The following is a 15,257-nucleotide window of genomic DNA, read 5'->3' as shown; positions in this document are numbered from 1 at the left end:
AAGAATTGGGGACCTAGACCGTCGGGCCCAGCTGATCTGCTTCGCTGTGTACTTGTCCCTCTTCTGCTCTTCTCCTCCTCTTCTCTCTCTTTCTTTCCTTCTTCCTTCTTCACTTCACTATATACCCAGGCTTTTCCGCTTCTTCTTCCTTTTCGTATTCTAAACGGCAAAATCACAAGATGAGTGCCACAGAGATCAAGGCCACAAAGGCAAACATTGGTGTTTACACCAACCCCGCCCACGATCTATGGGTTGCAGAGGCAGAGCCAAGTCTGGAGGAGGTGCAAAGAGGCGGAGACTTGAAGCCTGGCGAGGTTCTGTTGAACGTCAAGAGCACTGGTATCTGCGGTAGTGATATTCATTTCTGGCATGCTGTACGTTTCTTTTTTCTTTCTCAGTTCCCCCGGTCGACCTACTGCTGCTCAGGACTTGTTGTCAAAAAATTGCAACAAAATTTCGTTTCAACGAGAAGCTTTGCTGATTTTGTATGCAGGGTTGCATTGGCCCCATGATTGTCGAAGACACACATGTCTTGGGCCACGAATCCGCAGGCACAGTCATGGCCTGCCACCCCTCAGTGACACACCTCAAGCCCGGCGACCGCGTAGCCATCGAACCCAACATCATCTGCGGCGAATGTGAGCCCTGCCTTACAGGCCGCTACAACGGCTGCGAGCGTGTTCTCTTCCTGTCCACCCCGCCCGTCACCGGCCTGCTGCGCCGCTACCTCAAGCACCCAGCAATGTGGTGCCACAAGCTTCCAGACAGCATGAGCTTCGAAGATGGCGCTATGCTCGAGCCCCTCAGCGTCGCTCTCGCAGGCATGGACCGCGCCAATGTCCGTCTCGGCGACCCCGTCATCGTCTGCGGCGCCGGCCCCATCGGCCTCGTTACCCTCCTCTGCTGTCAAGCCGCGGGCGCCACTCCCCTCGTCATCACCGACATCGACCAAGGCCGCCTCAACTTCGCCAAAGAGCTCGTCCCCAACGTCCTCACCCACAAAGTCGAATTCAGCCACACCCCCGAAGACTTCCAAGCCGCCATCCTCAAGCTCACCGAGGGTGTCGAGCCCTCACACGCCATGGAATGCACGGGTGTCGAAAGCTCCATCAACAGCGCCATCCAAACCGTCAAGTTCGGCGGCAAAGTCTTCGTCATTGGCGTCGGCAAAAACGAAATCAAAATCCCCTTCATGCGCCTCAGTACCCGCGAGGTCGACCTCCAGTTCCAGTACCGCTACTGCAATACCTGGCCCAAGGCTATCCGGTTGTATAAGAGTGGCGTCATTGATCTCAAGAAGTTGGTTACCCATCGCTTTAAGCTCGAGGATGCCGTCGAGGCGTTTAAGACGGCTGCGGATCCAAAGACGGGGTGTATCAAGGTGCAGATTCAGAGCTTGGATTAAGTATGCATCGGGGGAATTGGATGTTGATGATTTGATGTATTAGCTTATTTTTTTTCCTTCTCATGGCATGTAGAGTGGAGGGGGAGGGTTAAATTCCCTCTTTGTAGTCATGCAGTTTTCCCGCAATGGGACTTTCCTGCGGCTTTTCTTTTCTTTTGTTGTTCTTGGTTTGCTAGGTATGACGGAAGGGAAAATAAATCAAGATATTTGCATTGATGTTTGTGTATAATTCGATTTTGCAGTGTATATTGCTAGTACTGTTGAATGTCACGTGGGTGACATTATTATCATATCATGATACGAGATAGAGATGGTGGAATAGAAATGATATCTAATCGCTCAGTTGTGTCGAGTGAAGAAGGTAGTTTATCTGTTCTGGAAAGAAATCCCGATATGTATTTACGCTCTGGTCACGTGATACTACATCACGAAATATTGGTGGGAAATGATACTTTCGTCATCGTTCTTGTTCATTCATGGTTTTGCAAGCTCTGAATGTTTAGTTTGTTCACTTCTCATCTATCTTTGCGATCGATGACCTCATACGTCAATTTCATCTTGCTATTCATTTTTTTTGGTTTGCCTTGGTCCTAGTTGGCAATACCCAAATATCAGCATTATGGCCCGTAAGTAGTATCTAAGTGGGATGATGCTTTAGCTAGACATTAACGTTCCTATCCGCTGCTGCGATGTAATGTCTCTAGCTGCTCTAGTTGCCTGATACCAGGACTGCTGTTTGCCCATCGCGCTAGCTACTCTAGCTGTCGTACCATCTAGCTGGTTGAGATACTAATGTTCGATACACAACTAGGCGAGATTCGAGAATAGAAATTCCTAACATCTCGGCTTAGTTGTGGCTGGTCAGAGTGGATTTTTTCCAAAAAAAATAATTGCATTCGCTTTCTTCTTCTACGATACATCAATCGGATCGAATATAATATACAGCTAATGCTACGATTACGACGAAAGATGTTTGAACAGGCCACGTATTCTTGTTGAAAACACCATTGAGTAGGATTTAATTCCCAATACTGGTCTTTTTGTCCGATACAGAGTTGCGGATATCTTTGTTCTGCTGAACAAGGACATACATTTTTTTTTTGAAAAGGTAGGGCAGAGCTGGAAGAATTATTCACTACTAGCAACTACATGTCATAGTATGCAAAATGAATCGCACTACTATCGTCCAGTATAAACGTACCTGGTACACGTTACAAAGATCCCACTATCGCTTGCATGTGCTGTCCACACACTCAGATCCTATCGCTCCACCATTGAAAGCCTCAGCATCCATCACTTCCATGCATTTCCTTACGTCATAAACTCAACGCCTCATGTTTCTTTACGCGCCAAGCGTTTGAGACATTTATTTCTCACATCTCATACCCGCCCGAACGGAACGCCCGATCATCCAAACGGCGGCGATCGAAGGCTTCCAATAAAGGTAAGCAGCCCTTGCATCGATGTCATGCTGCGCAAGCGCCCGCTGCGGTACCAACCTTAACATGACTCGACAGCCTCTTTTTGCATATTGTGGCGACTCTGGGTAGAGTGACGCTGATTTTGTTAAAAAAAAGGGGGTCGTCTCGAGTTTCCTTCTGCACTGATGCTGGAAACGAGGAAGCCTGGAGCGATTGGTGTGTAAGACAGGGTAATGATTGAGCAATCGCATTTGGACCTTAAGCCTGAATTGTAGTCTCTCGGACGGGATGCTTGGGCTGTGGGTAATCTGGTGTAGAGGGTGCAATGGAGAGACGGAGGATATGCGAATACATATATTGGCACTACTCGTGTTGCTTTCTCCGTTGAAAGCCATAGATCCTTCAGATATCTATTCCTTACTATCATACGTTTCTTCTTTGTCGGATCTCAAATGAGATACCTTGGTTGCGCGATGCTATAGCTATGTTCACATATGCAGTATGAGGACTTACCCTGCCTCTTCTATATCATTTAGCAGCCTATAAATCACTTCGAGTGAGTCAGAGTGACGGGAAGCATGACTCGCAACCTGTCCACACGACCAGGTACTCTCGATACGAGCTCCCATAGTTGCGGAATGTGGGTCGCAATACAAAACGTTTAGACGGGTGAGCATAAGATCATCACTGCGGTAATAAAGTGGAGAAAATAGCGGGTGGATGAACGGTAAATCAAGAATCGTTCACCCAAGCTTGAACGGAAGGGCAAATAGTCATGGGAGGCATATGGAATGACATACATTCACCTGTCTGCATCCAAAAGGGTGTAAACTTAGTACAACGGGTGTCATGGATGTCTAGCCTAACAACACCTACATGAAAAATACATTCCTGTACGAGCGAAAGACAGATTAGTTCAACTTCAGTGTTCCCAAACTCTGTGCAACTAGTAATCTAGCCTCCATTTTCCCACCCGAACCACAGATCGGGGAACCCGAAGAGCAGGTCCATCAGTGCTCATGCATAGCATAATATCTACTTTGATTTTTCTTACTCCACAAAATTTAGATGCAGAGACAGATTTCGTGCCTGGCCATGGAAGAAGCGACCAGACTCTACCCTTCCTCCACATCCGTGCTTACATACACAGTAATCTGACAAACACATCCACCTCCCGCACGTCGAATTTGCACATTACCTGGTTGATTACGTGTCCGTACGGTAGCAATACATCAGACCCGTTTGCGCTATATCTCGATACATACACGGCATTGCTTTGTTGACAATGCCGTGCAAACTATCGGATCCCGTCACTGCATTGGTGGAAGACGCATCCGAAAATCGAACGATAAAAACAACTGCCGGAAATCCCGCAGCTCAGGTGACCGCGCTGTAAGTTGAATGAGAACACATCATCTGCATGGGTCAGCTCCCGCGGTTCCGCTTACAAGGTGAGGTAGAGAGAGGAGGTGTATATCGGCCCGTCTCAGCTTGGGTGTTAAGAGAATGAGCCAAGTAGTGTAGACGCGTCCAACTACGCTGTCAACTGCCAAGATCTGAATATCAGGTATTTGCAATGAAGTTGCTAGTTAACTCACTAGAACAAGAACATAGCTACTCTCTTTTTCCACCTCAAGATAGGCACTTCGACACATTCTAGCGGAGGAAAAGAAACATGAACCCTATGCATTTCACTCGACGACAGCGCGGCACAGCCTGCATGCACAGGGAACACCATACCGTGTAGCTACCCAAACTCGGAATTTCCAGTCCCTATATCTCAGCATCCACAAACTACGCGTCGTCATACATTAAACACATACAAAATTCGATGTCTGTAGCACAGCCCCACTTCCCCAACGGACCCCCACCCAACCCCCTCATCCTTGCTGACCGGACCGGTGCGTAATACCAGTAAGCACCATGCAAGTAGACCAGAAATCTAGTATCCCACACCCCGGAAAGCCGACTAATAAAGAGATATCTGGGGACATGGGAGGAGAGGGGATATCCCTTGGCAGGAACAAATGGGACGAAATTTCGGGCCCACGAGGGCAGACCTTGGATAAGCTGCATGCGGTACCGCACCAAATCCAGGAAGCAAGGAAACATGTATGCGAACCATTCTGGTCGCCGGGGAGAGAGAGAGAGAGAGAGATAAAGTTTGCGAAGGGCAAGGGGTGGGATTGCTCGGACAGATTGAGATATGCTGGTCTAATGAAGCCGCTACCATTCCTTCTTCGCGGGCGGAGCGGACGGAAGATCTCATGGCGGTAGGGTTGAGGGTTCATCTGGGTTTTCTAGCCGAGAGGACGTGGGAGGGAGAGTTACTGATGGCAAAAATATGCGAGAGGGTCTGGTTTCTTGGGCTATGTACGGAAAATGCCAAGAGTAGTTGTTTTTCGACATCGATATTCTACGTCTGTGTGTTGAGATACACTCGAATGTGGTTTAGAACTCGATGCAGGTACTTGGTCCGTTCTGCCTCGCGTATGCAAGTCCTGTAATACAGTTGGCCATTTCGCACCGATATCATTACTTTCTTATATGTGGAGTGTTGGAGTAAGGGCGGAAGTAGTTGTGTCCTCTTCAGGCCCTTTTCTCCTCGAATGCTATTCCGATTTAGGTAGGAGGAATGGCAATCATAAACCTCCTCTGGTCGTCGAAGTAAGCATCACATCGCCCAGGGTAGTTGTGAAAGCAGCGAATCGGCTGTAGAAGCATCGTCAGCATGCCGTGTCGAAACGTGTGAGTGGAGAAAAGATGACACGCATGTCGGGTGCTTGCAAGCTATCAATAGCCTCACTTCGTGGTGTTGTAGTAGTAGAGTATAGGGGATCAACTTGAAGTCTTGAAGTACTTACCATGTCGGCCCGGAGGAGGTGCATTAGAATAAGTAGGTGCCCAGCGACAAGTAGATCAGTAAATGTGGGTTGATTGTGGCGAGCAACATATGTAAATACCCAGAAAGATCACTCTATAGGAACTCTGATTGGAAATAGGATTCAGGGGAAATTTTGGTGGGGCGATGATATTCAAGCTTTTTGGCGTGCAGGTGCCGGCCACTACCCAATCGTGTTCCCAAGGGTGGTGAAAGTATCGCCAAAGTTTCCTTAGACAGCCTCGCAACCGTGGGACATCCTAGTCTGGCTTTGTCTTCCACGAAACACCCTGGTAGTCTCTGGACCCTTTAAGTACCAACGGTGGCTATGTACGTGTCGATCCCAATCTTTCATGTTCGGAGCTACTAAATTCTACTGAACACAACAGCGGTCACAATCCTTGCCGACGATCACCGCGTACAAGTTCCAAACTGTCCGCTCAGTAGGAATCCGAAATGCACTGACCGTTTCACATCGCATGCATGGCATTGGCATCAAGGTTACCGATAACACTTTGGAGTCATCCCAGGGATGCTTTCATGGTTCGTGGAAGCCCAAAAGGTTGCAGCCAGGGCAGGCCTGTCATGTACCAAGATTCCGACACCTGCATCTAAGCACATATATTAGCACGGATCAGCGCTATTCAACCAAGGGGCAAATTTCGCTTACTTATATATGACCCATACAGACAAAATGACTTCCTAATCTCTTTATAACAACAATAGCCGAGTCATGCCAGCAACAGACATGCGACTCTTGCCATTTCTGGCCCTCATAATGTCAACACAGCCAGCAGTTGTATTGCCATTAACCGTTCGTAATGCAGCCGAGGACATATCTGAGGGCAATGAGAGTTCAATCGTGCGTGCTTCCGTAGTGGTAGCATGTATCTTGTATGCCTTTCTCCTTGCATTCGTTCAAGGTAAGTACAGCTCATACCGAGTCATGAACTGCTGTGATCGCTGTTAGTTTTGATCCTTGCTCACTGTGCGCAGGTTATCGAGCAGGCCGCATGGCTGGTCAACAGTCCAAGAGCAGAGTCTCAGACGTTCTAGTATTCGTGCAAGGTTTCTTTTGCACGATCCTCATAATTGCCGCTGCTTTGGTGGTGGTCACAGGGCCCGGCTTGCATGGATATAATGAATGCCAAACTGCTCTTATCATCTGTGTTGTTGGGTTTGGAGGGACAAAGGTCGCTCTGTCAGTCTACCATAACCCTATTCAAATGGCAACGTGCTTATGCTTTCAGGTATCTTTTTCTGCTCGAGCGTGTTCGCATCGTCCGGGCTCCGTTCATCAATCGCTGGCGTGATCCACTATACGTCGTTGGAGGGTTTCTGGTAGTGAGCAGCTTTATTGCAGTAACGGGCTCACAGTTTGCCAGTCGAATAGTTGTATTCCCAGGTGCCGGCCGTGAATGTAGCATCGGATTTCGTCCGCCGACTGCCTATCTCATTGTGGCACTCGATGTTACTGCCAACCTAGCTCTGACGGGGATCTTTATATGGCAACTTCGTCCAGCTGTGGCTTTGCAAATACCTCGAATACCAAGCACAGCCAATAGCGCTGGAGGGGCAAACGATTCCAACGCCGAAGGAATCGGACTATGGATAAGAAGCGTACGCAAGACGGTATGGGGCTCTTCTCTGAGCAATTTGCAAGTCATGTTGGTACGGAACGTCGTCGGCGCGGTCATCATGCTCGTCAGCTCTATTACCTTCAACGTCCTCATGGCTAGCCAAGATTTTGCAAGACGGGGTCATGTTTGCCTGTCGCTGTGTTTGACCGATGGTTAGTACCTGCACCTTATTTCTCTTTCTGTACTGAATGTTGTCCTAGTGGCCATCTGTATGCTTGTGACGCAGTATTTGACGATGCGCTCGGTCGAACAGGAGCCCGCATCACAGAGACCTCCTCGCCCTGCACTGGAGATATGGAATAGCCCAGTGTCTCCCTCGAACAGTGCACTCTCCAGCGTCCCTTATCTAGATCTTAGCAACAAACATCTCAAAGGACATGTGTGTACAACTGGGCAGCTATCATCTTTTGACTCTGCGATCGGCAAAAGCACACACCCTAATGTTCCTTGAATACTACCATACAAAACTGTCTACATCTCACCCTGACTCGTTTGATGGAGTACTCTAAGGCATAAGGGCACAAAATGAACTCGTTTTCAGATATTGCACTTTTCGTGGCTTGTCGGCGACTGTGGAGTGTTGCTTTGTAACTCTTTTTTTTCCCCCGTCAACCACGTTCCGCAGTTGCGAGATGCATACCATGATGAAAAGTTGAATACAAAATGGTGAGTATTTGCCCATTGAATGTATCGAGTGCATTCAGAGAAGAAGTTACCGCACTCCACAATACCGACACACCAAGAAGTCAGCGTACCTCACGGCAAAGCGTCTGGTTGCATCGCCCAGTGGGAAGCTTGATTCTGAATTCGGGGTTGATGATCAGTACTTCCGTCGAGTAGAGATTGGTGTATTAAGGTAAAATGGCTGAGTGGAGAGAAACACAATATGCAGAGGTGAAGTTCCAAAAGGGTTCTTCTCGTAGCTCCAGTACGCCACTGGAGCTAGGGCTTCAAATATAATATAGTTCTTTTTCTTCTAAAAGGTATCCTAAAATCTTGCATGACAGATGAACTGCTCCTGCATGGTTGTAGCGAATGCTACGATTGGAGGAAGTTGAACTATAGAAAAGAGTTGGCAAGCTGCTCGAAGTACTTTCTAGCGGCACTTAAGGGAACATTTGCGCCCTTTGAACGTTCCTTGTCGGTGAGCTGTCTCTCGAGATGCTTTTCCAAAACTTCAATTGTAGTGTCCTCGTGAGGCTGGTTTACAATCTGCAGGTTCATGCTGTCACTATCCGCTTCGCGGCCGCCAACGACGATGATGTGGTTGTATTTCTTTCCTCTTGCTTCTGCAATCTTCTTGCCAAGGGGGCGATCACTTGTATCGATGTCCACAGGAAGGTGAATGGTTGACAGAGGTAGAGGCTTTGGTGATGATGGTGACGCTTCGGATGCGTCTTGTGATCTCAAACCCGACAGCACTGATTGGACGCGCGAGACATGTTCCAAAACCTCGGGGTTAGAATTCAACGATAGTATTACAGCCGGCCGAGGAGAAAGCCAAAAGGGATATTTTCCCGCATAGTGTTCAATGAGCAGGGCCATGAAGCGCTCAATTGATCCGTAGATAGCACGGTGGATGATCACAGGGCGGCGAAATGCCGCGTCAAGACCCTTATCCATAGAACTCTGTGAGCGTGTCTCTAACTCTTCGGGGGATGCCTGATATTGCAGATCGAAACGTTGTGGTAGTTGAAAGTCGAGCTGAATGGTAGCCGTTTGATGTTCTTTGCCATTTGAATCCTTCAGGACGATATCGATCTTGGGGCCATAGAATGCTCCGTCTCCTTCGTTGATGGCCCATTCACTACCGATATTGTTTAGCGCAGTTGTCAATTGCTCCTCTGCGCGGTCCCATTCTTCAATAGTGCCAATGAAGCTATCCTTTGGTCTTGTGGACAGAAGCAACTTGTATGGCCCTAGTCCAAACGTGTTGTATACCATGCCTACAAACTTGAGTGTTTGCTCAATTTCTGCCAAGATCTGATCAGGGCGACAGAAGATGTGCGCGTCATCTTGGTGGAATCGCCGGACCCTCGTCAAGCCCGTTAATGCGCCTGAGATTTCGTTCCGATGCAATGCACTGAAATCAGCAAGTCTGACTGGCAGATCGCGGTAACTCTTGATCTCGTCTCTAAACAACAAGCAATGGCCTGGACAGTTCATTGGCTTCAATCCAAACTCGCCATCCTCTCCACCGTCAGCTTCAGGTATTTGAGCAGTCGTTCCCCTCCCTTGGACGCTGAACATGTCTTCGGCATAGTTTTCCCAATGCCCAGACTTTTCCCAAAGCGACTTCTTATATATTATGGGCGTGATCACCTCTTGGAAGCCAAACTGGGGGTATTGCGCGCGTAGGAAGGATTGCAGCTTCTGGAAGACATAGGCGCCATTGGGAAGAATGAGCGGCGAGCCAGGACTATATGGCGAAGTTATGAAGAGGTTGTGCGTTTGCGCGAGCGTCCGGTGGTCTGTAGGAGGGGTAGGAGGGGTAGTGGTTGTTGTGTTGAGTCGCGCACTGGCGGGGTCTTCAGATGAGACGGTTACTGTGTGCTGCAATTGCTGTGGCGCAGAGCACGAGCAGCTCCTCGCAACGAGACGCCCATATTGGCTCCATATCCGGGTATTTATTTTTGTCTGTCTCACAGCCTGCAGCGCGAATGGAAGCTGGCGCAATGGTGGCATTGCAAAGTCTTGAGCCGTCGAGTGCATTGACGTGAAGGTCAAGATGCACTTTCTAGGCTAGTGGGCCTTGGCATAGACTAGCCCAAACAAAACATAGCACAATGACGTGGACGCGTTGGAGGGATAGACAACACCACCCCCCACCTGTGTACACTTACATACATGCATACATACATACATAGACTACATACTCTAGTAATAACACAACAGGTAATGCGCCATGATTCTTGTCTCAACCATGTACTGATAGTGAAAGAGTCTTGACATTTTCGCGGCACACACAAAGGCATGCAGCTTGCGCCCGACACCTGATTGGCCCCGCACCACGTCACGCCTCTAGCAGTGGCGACCTGTTCTACCCAGCCCCCCTGCAATCAGAGTATATTCACGTCCAGTGAAAGTTGAATCGTCACTGTGACATTGCTTGCCTAGTTCTTATATTTTTTCCTGCACTGCCTTCTTGTCCTAACCTTGGCTCTGTATCCGCTTGACGTCAACTTCTCCATCACATATCATGAGCGCGCGCACCAGGCGCCTAGATCGCAGCCTGGGAAGTAGTTGGGGCAACGCTGACTATACATCTGACGAAGGCGGCTCTACTCCTTCGGCGAGCGACGCTGCTAGTGACGAAGAACTAGAAGCTTCAGACAAAGAGGTCGTGCAAGAGCCTGTCTCAGACTCCATTGTTACCCCCAGGCCCAAGCGCCATCATCTCAGTCATTCGACGCCCACAGCGCAGTCACAGGATACCCCAGATAGGAAGCAGGCAAGCCGTACAAAAGGTAGCCAGTCCCAGAGGATAGGTCCCGACACAACTACTCCCAGACCTTTTCAGAGAGACCAAAGATCGCATACACGGGACTCTTCTGGGCCCAGCCTCATCATGCCCTCCATGGAAAGCTCAGGTTATGACGGATCGCCTGTCCAAAAATCGCAACCTCGAAATCGAACCAGAAATACGCAACAGAGCGCTTCATCAAATTCACGCCGTACGCCTCGCAGATCCTCGGCACAGGGGTCAACTGATGGCCATCGTCGGCCACCAAGGCAGAAACAGGAAGAAGTAAGCCCGTGGCACTATGTCAATCTCTTTTGGGAAAATGTGGGTGCTCCCATCTTTGGTCACTTTCTGGATATTGTCTCCTACGCTGTCAAACACTTCATCAAGCCTTTTCTCGGTGTTGTCTTGGGCGTCGGGATCTTGGTATTTGCGATTCAGCTGGCATCCGGTATGCTTCGCTCCACGATCTCAAACGCCGTCATGGGTCCTGTGTGCGCCCTACCAGGCTCTTCCTACCTCATCCCCGCTTGTGCTACTACAGATTCATTTGCTGGGAACCAAGCCGACTTCGAAGAGCTTATCAATGTCCAAGGCAAGTTTGAGGATATTCTTGATGCATCAAAAGACACGTCGGCGCTGCCTGCGACAATCAAGAACTCTGAGCTCGCTATTCGCGATCTGCGCATCCTAGTGAAGCATTCGCGTCTTCCTAGCCGAAAAGCGCTAGAAAACGAATTCGAATACTTTATCCAAACGGCAAATGAGGCCTCCGTCGATTTATCACGGTACAACAGCCGGATAGGTGCTGCAATGGACCGCGTCATCGCAACCAACACCTGGACCATGAACGTGCTCTCAGGTATTTCAGAGCAAGATGCCTCTGTTGGCACTGTCGGAAAGATAATCCGCCAGATGACGGGCGCATTTGTCGCGCCGCCGCCTTCACTCCAAGAACGCATCTTCGACCAATATGTGCTGCACGTGAGCAAGAACAAGGACGAGATCACACGACTGATTGAAACCGCCCAAGCGCTTCTCCTCGTCCTCAACAATCTTGAGGAACGTTTGACCACCATTTTCGACATTGCCACTACCGACGACCAGTCCATTACCCGCTCTCAGGAAGAACTCCTGTCATCGCTTTGGACAAAACTCGGTGGCAACCGTGGCAACGTCAAAGCAAACAAGCGATCGCTCATCCTCCTCTCTAACATCAGCGCCTACCGCCAAAAAGCTGTCGTGCACGTTTCCGAAACGCTGCTCAAGCTCCAAGAAATTCAAGCCGGGCTGGAAAATCTGCGTGAAGGCGTTGCGGCGCCTGAGATGCTGGGCTACAAGAGTGGAATTCCTGTGCAGGTGCATATCGATACTATTGGTAAAGGGGTTGAGAGACTGCAGGTTAGTCGAGGAGAGCAGTTGAGAGCTGAGGGGGATACATATAGGAGACTTATGCGGGGCGCTGAGGATGCGGATGGAAGAAGGGAGTTGCCTGGACCGACTGTTGTAGTGAGGGCGAGATAGCGGGATTGTGTGTTGTAACAATCTTTCTCTTTTTGCCTAGAGTGCGTTGTTGCTTGGCTACTCCATGTTGCAAGCGTTGACGGACTTTCCATTGCCCTACTAGATTTCTTTTTGTCACATATGGTAGCAATTCCTAGATACCCTTTACTTTTGGTCCCTTATACATTCAGCCCCAAAAAATGTCTCTCACCCTAATACATCTGCACCTCAACCAAACATCTCCTCACCCCGCCCTCTCCCAATCCCTCAAACTCGAGTTCGCTTGCTACACAGCCCCGCCGACTGCACTCTTCCCTGAAGCCATCGACACTGCCCCCAACGCCAAAATAGACTCGCTTGGCCGCCACGAGCGTCTTGCCCATCTTGACGCGGCCCATAAGCGCCACGATAGCATCAGCAAACGCCGTCAGCGACGCAGGACTGTAAATAGTCTCTGAGCCGAGAATAAAAGTGTTGAGATCAGGCGACGAAGGAATCAGCGGCAGCAAAGCGGACGTCGGAGCCCAGGAGCCCGAGAGAAAAGTCAGTGTAATACCAATACTTTGCAGGCAAGCTTTGAATGCCTCAAGCAGCGCAGGCGTAATATATAAATCCGCGTATTCCTCTTCACCACCAGCGTGCTGATCCTCAGACGAAACTTCATCGCGTAGCAGCGGATTCGGCGTATCTTCCGCGAACAACTTTGCACTCTCTTCTCGACTCAACGTCGCTGCCCATGCCAAGACGAGATTCGGCAGCGTAACGCACCGCAGTACATCAGCATTGTAATCTGTTAGCGTAATGTAAATCCCTAACCCTTCTCTTATCGCGTACTGGAATAGTAGCAACGAGGGTAGTGCACTCCCACATCCCATTTCAATCACGTGGCCCACGCGCACCAGGTCGTCGAGATCTTTCCGTGGGCCCCGGTCCAGCAGGAAGCGCACGAGGTCCAGACTGCATTCCCACGTCTTGTAGCCGCCTTCGTAGACGTTTTGCTGCAGATCGCTGGACTCGAGGCCCGATAAGGGGGATGCGGTTGTGCCGTCGTCTTCGGCCATGAGTTGCAGGCGCACATCGAAGAGTTCGCGGCGGGGGAGGTGAGCGGTGCTGCCTTTGGGGGAAGTGAGGGAGACGGTGGAAAAGGAGATTTTGTCCGGGAGGGTGGAGAGCTGGGGTTGGTGGCGTGTTTTAGTAGGTTGAGTTATTGTAAGACTGAACAGAGCAACAATGAATTTGAAAAGATATTGAAACAGCACACTTTGCTGACAGTTTATCCCCGTCTTTGGATATAGAAATGAAATTTCTTGCCAACCTACCATTTTATCCAAGTCATGAGTTCGAGCGGCAATGGGCGGCGGCACATTGCTTTCCACAGCACCTGTCTGCTGCCCACTCTGCTCCTGCACATCATTCAAATCCTCTTCTATGTCATCGCCTGAAAAGCCAAAGCTAAACGCCATTGCTGATGGGGTGCGCAGATAGTTTGATAGTCGAATCGAGCTTAGTGTTCGGAGAGTGCCAGGCACGTTGGACCCAGCAAGTGGGTTGGCGGGGTGCAGAAAGCATGTGAAAGATAATTTTGGGCTTATCGATAAGACGGTGGGTTGTGCACGGGTGAATGTGGAATGGAATGCATACCCAAAACTCGCCCAATGGTACCTATTGTTATTGAGGCGTGGTGATATACACATGTATATGGAGGGAGCCGACAGAGGTTTGAGTGCGCAAGTGTTTTGTTTTCTTCATATTAATTGCTCCTGTGCCCGCAAAAAGAGATCGTAGTCTCATTACTTCGTACATGTGTGCGACGCGGTGGTGACAGGTTGTTTCCACCACTCCATTGCAGCATCAACACCCCTGTGTTTTTGTCTGGCCCAAAAATGCAAAGGCCTACTCCTTTTTTACGTCGATTCCATTTTCATCCCCGTTCCCTGCCTGGCGATCCTCCGCTATGGTCCTCTCGAATTGCCTTGCGCACGCTTCCATGGTGTCCTTGTCTAGCTCCCAACCTGTTGTGTCGATTCCCTTTGCTTTTGCGTCATTTATGATTTGCTGCCGCTCCATAATCTTCTCGCGCATGAGCTTGATTGCGCCGCCTAGCACAACAGCCTCGCTTCGTCCCTGTCCTTCTAGCCCTGGTACGATGGAGGCAAGTCGGTCGAAGCCTTCTCTGATTGCCTCGCGTCGCTTCTGCTCGGATCGGATATGATTCTCCTTCTTTTGGGCTTCTGTCAGGCGCGGCCGGTCAGCGGCATTGGTTGGACTTTGAGATGCTGGCATGGCGACACGTGGGCTTATATCGTGTGATGGACAAAAGAGGTTGCTGGTACGGACAGCGTTCCCGGACAGGCGAGACTATCCGGCCCAGTTGGAGGGATTGTGCTGTTTTCGTGGCGCGTGCAATGCGTGAATACGAGAGGCTATTGTTTGTTGGATGTCGAAGCGTTGAGCGCAATGACTGCGTGAGCTATGGAGGAAAGTAAGCGGGAGACGTGAGTGACATGCTCCTTTGGGACTGCAAAGGCAAAAGAACAAGAGGGAATGGATAGGATCCACAAGGGTCCACGCGAGGCTATACTATGAGCCTCGCGACCGTTTGGTGATGTTGCGAAAGGCACGCAGCGCGACGGGTGACATTCATGTGAAGACGCCAACGCGCCCGAGCTTCATGCCATCTCGGCTACACTAAAGTACAACGACCGGCAGCGTGAGCCGGCGAAATAAAGCGAATTTCCTTGTGGTGCTACATGAGCGGAAAGCGAGTAAGATGGAAATGGCGTCTTGGTTGCATCGAGGCGGAAGATGTCTAGACTCTCCAGTGAGTCTGTCCAAGCAGACTCGCTATCCATGGGTGTGGGCGTAGTGAAGAGGTGCGTGCATGTGCCCTGGGAAGACAGCGGTGAAGGGCTGGCGGAATGCCGAACAGCAAACAGCATTGGTT

General features: G+C 49.8%; 6 protein-coding genes across 6 annotated transcripts; 3 read left to right on the top strand and 3 right to left on the bottom strand.

Annotated features, from left to right (window-relative positions):
- Nucleotides 1–179: 179 nt before the first annotated feature.
- Nucleotides 180–1,405, top strand: COCVIDRAFT_20070 (hypothetical protein; the record flags this gene model as incomplete). Its single annotated transcript, XM_014696229.1, has 2 exons — nucleotides 180–374; nucleotides 494–1,405. The coding sequence occupies 2 exons, from the start codon at nucleotides 180–182 to the stop codon at nucleotides 1,403–1,405; spliced, it is 1,107 nt and encodes a 368-aa protein (XP_014551715.1).
- Nucleotides 1,406–6,485: 5,080 nt separating this feature from the next.
- On the top strand, nucleotides 6,486–7,798 carry COCVIDRAFT_112147 (hypothetical protein; the record flags this gene model as incomplete). The annotated part of the gene is made up of 4 exons (XM_014696245.1): nucleotides 6,486–6,630; nucleotides 6,704–6,908; nucleotides 6,958–7,499; nucleotides 7,548–7,798. 4 exons carry the CDS (start codon nucleotides 6,486–6,488, stop codon nucleotides 7,796–7,798), a joined length of 1,143 nt encoding a protein of 380 aa, XP_014551731.1.
- A 608-nt stretch (nucleotides 7,799–8,406) lies between these two features.
- COCVIDRAFT_30778 (hypothetical protein) lies at nucleotides 8,407–10,032 on the bottom strand (the record flags this gene model as incomplete). The annotated part of the gene is made up of 1 exon (XM_014696244.1): nucleotides 8,407–10,032. One exon carries the CDS (start codon nucleotides 10,030–10,032, stop codon nucleotides 8,407–8,409), a length of 1,626 nt encoding a protein of 541 aa, XP_014551730.1.
- A 514-nt stretch (nucleotides 10,033–10,546) lies between these two features.
- On the top strand, nucleotides 10,547–12,334 carry COCVIDRAFT_112164 (hypothetical protein; the record flags this gene model as incomplete). The annotated part of the gene is made up of 1 exon (XM_014696243.1): nucleotides 10,547–12,334. One exon carries the CDS (start codon nucleotides 10,547–10,549, stop codon nucleotides 12,332–12,334), a length of 1,788 nt encoding a protein of 595 aa, XP_014551729.1.
- A 191-nt stretch (nucleotides 12,335–12,525) lies between these two features.
- Nucleotides 12,526–13,776, bottom strand: COCVIDRAFT_112085 (hypothetical protein; the record flags this gene model as incomplete). The annotated part of the gene is made up of 2 exons (XM_014696242.1): nucleotides 12,526–13,485; nucleotides 13,633–13,776. The coding sequence occupies 2 exons, from the start codon at nucleotides 13,774–13,776 to the stop codon at nucleotides 12,526–12,528; spliced, it is 1,104 nt and encodes a 367-aa protein (XP_014551728.1).
- Nucleotides 13,777–14,206: 430 nt separating this feature from the next.
- Nucleotides 14,207–14,596, bottom strand: COCVIDRAFT_30775 (hypothetical protein; the record flags this gene model as incomplete). The annotated part of the gene is made up of 1 exon (XM_014696241.1): nucleotides 14,207–14,596. The coding sequence occupies one exon, from the start codon at nucleotides 14,594–14,596 to the stop codon at nucleotides 14,207–14,209; it is 390 nt and encodes a 129-aa protein (XP_014551727.1).
- Between the last annotated feature and the right edge of the window lie 661 nt (nucleotides 14,597–15,257).

This window comes from Bipolaris victoriae (assembly GCF_000527765.1).
Source record: "Bipolaris victoriae FI3 unplaced genomic scaffold scaffold_129, whole genome shotgun sequence".
Lineage (NCBI taxonomy): Eukaryota > Fungi > Ascomycota > Dothideomycetes > Pleosporales > Pleosporaceae > Bipolaris > Bipolaris victoriae.
Note: the sequence above shows the minus strand (reverse complement) of the source record. Positions and strands in the feature narration are given on the sequence as shown.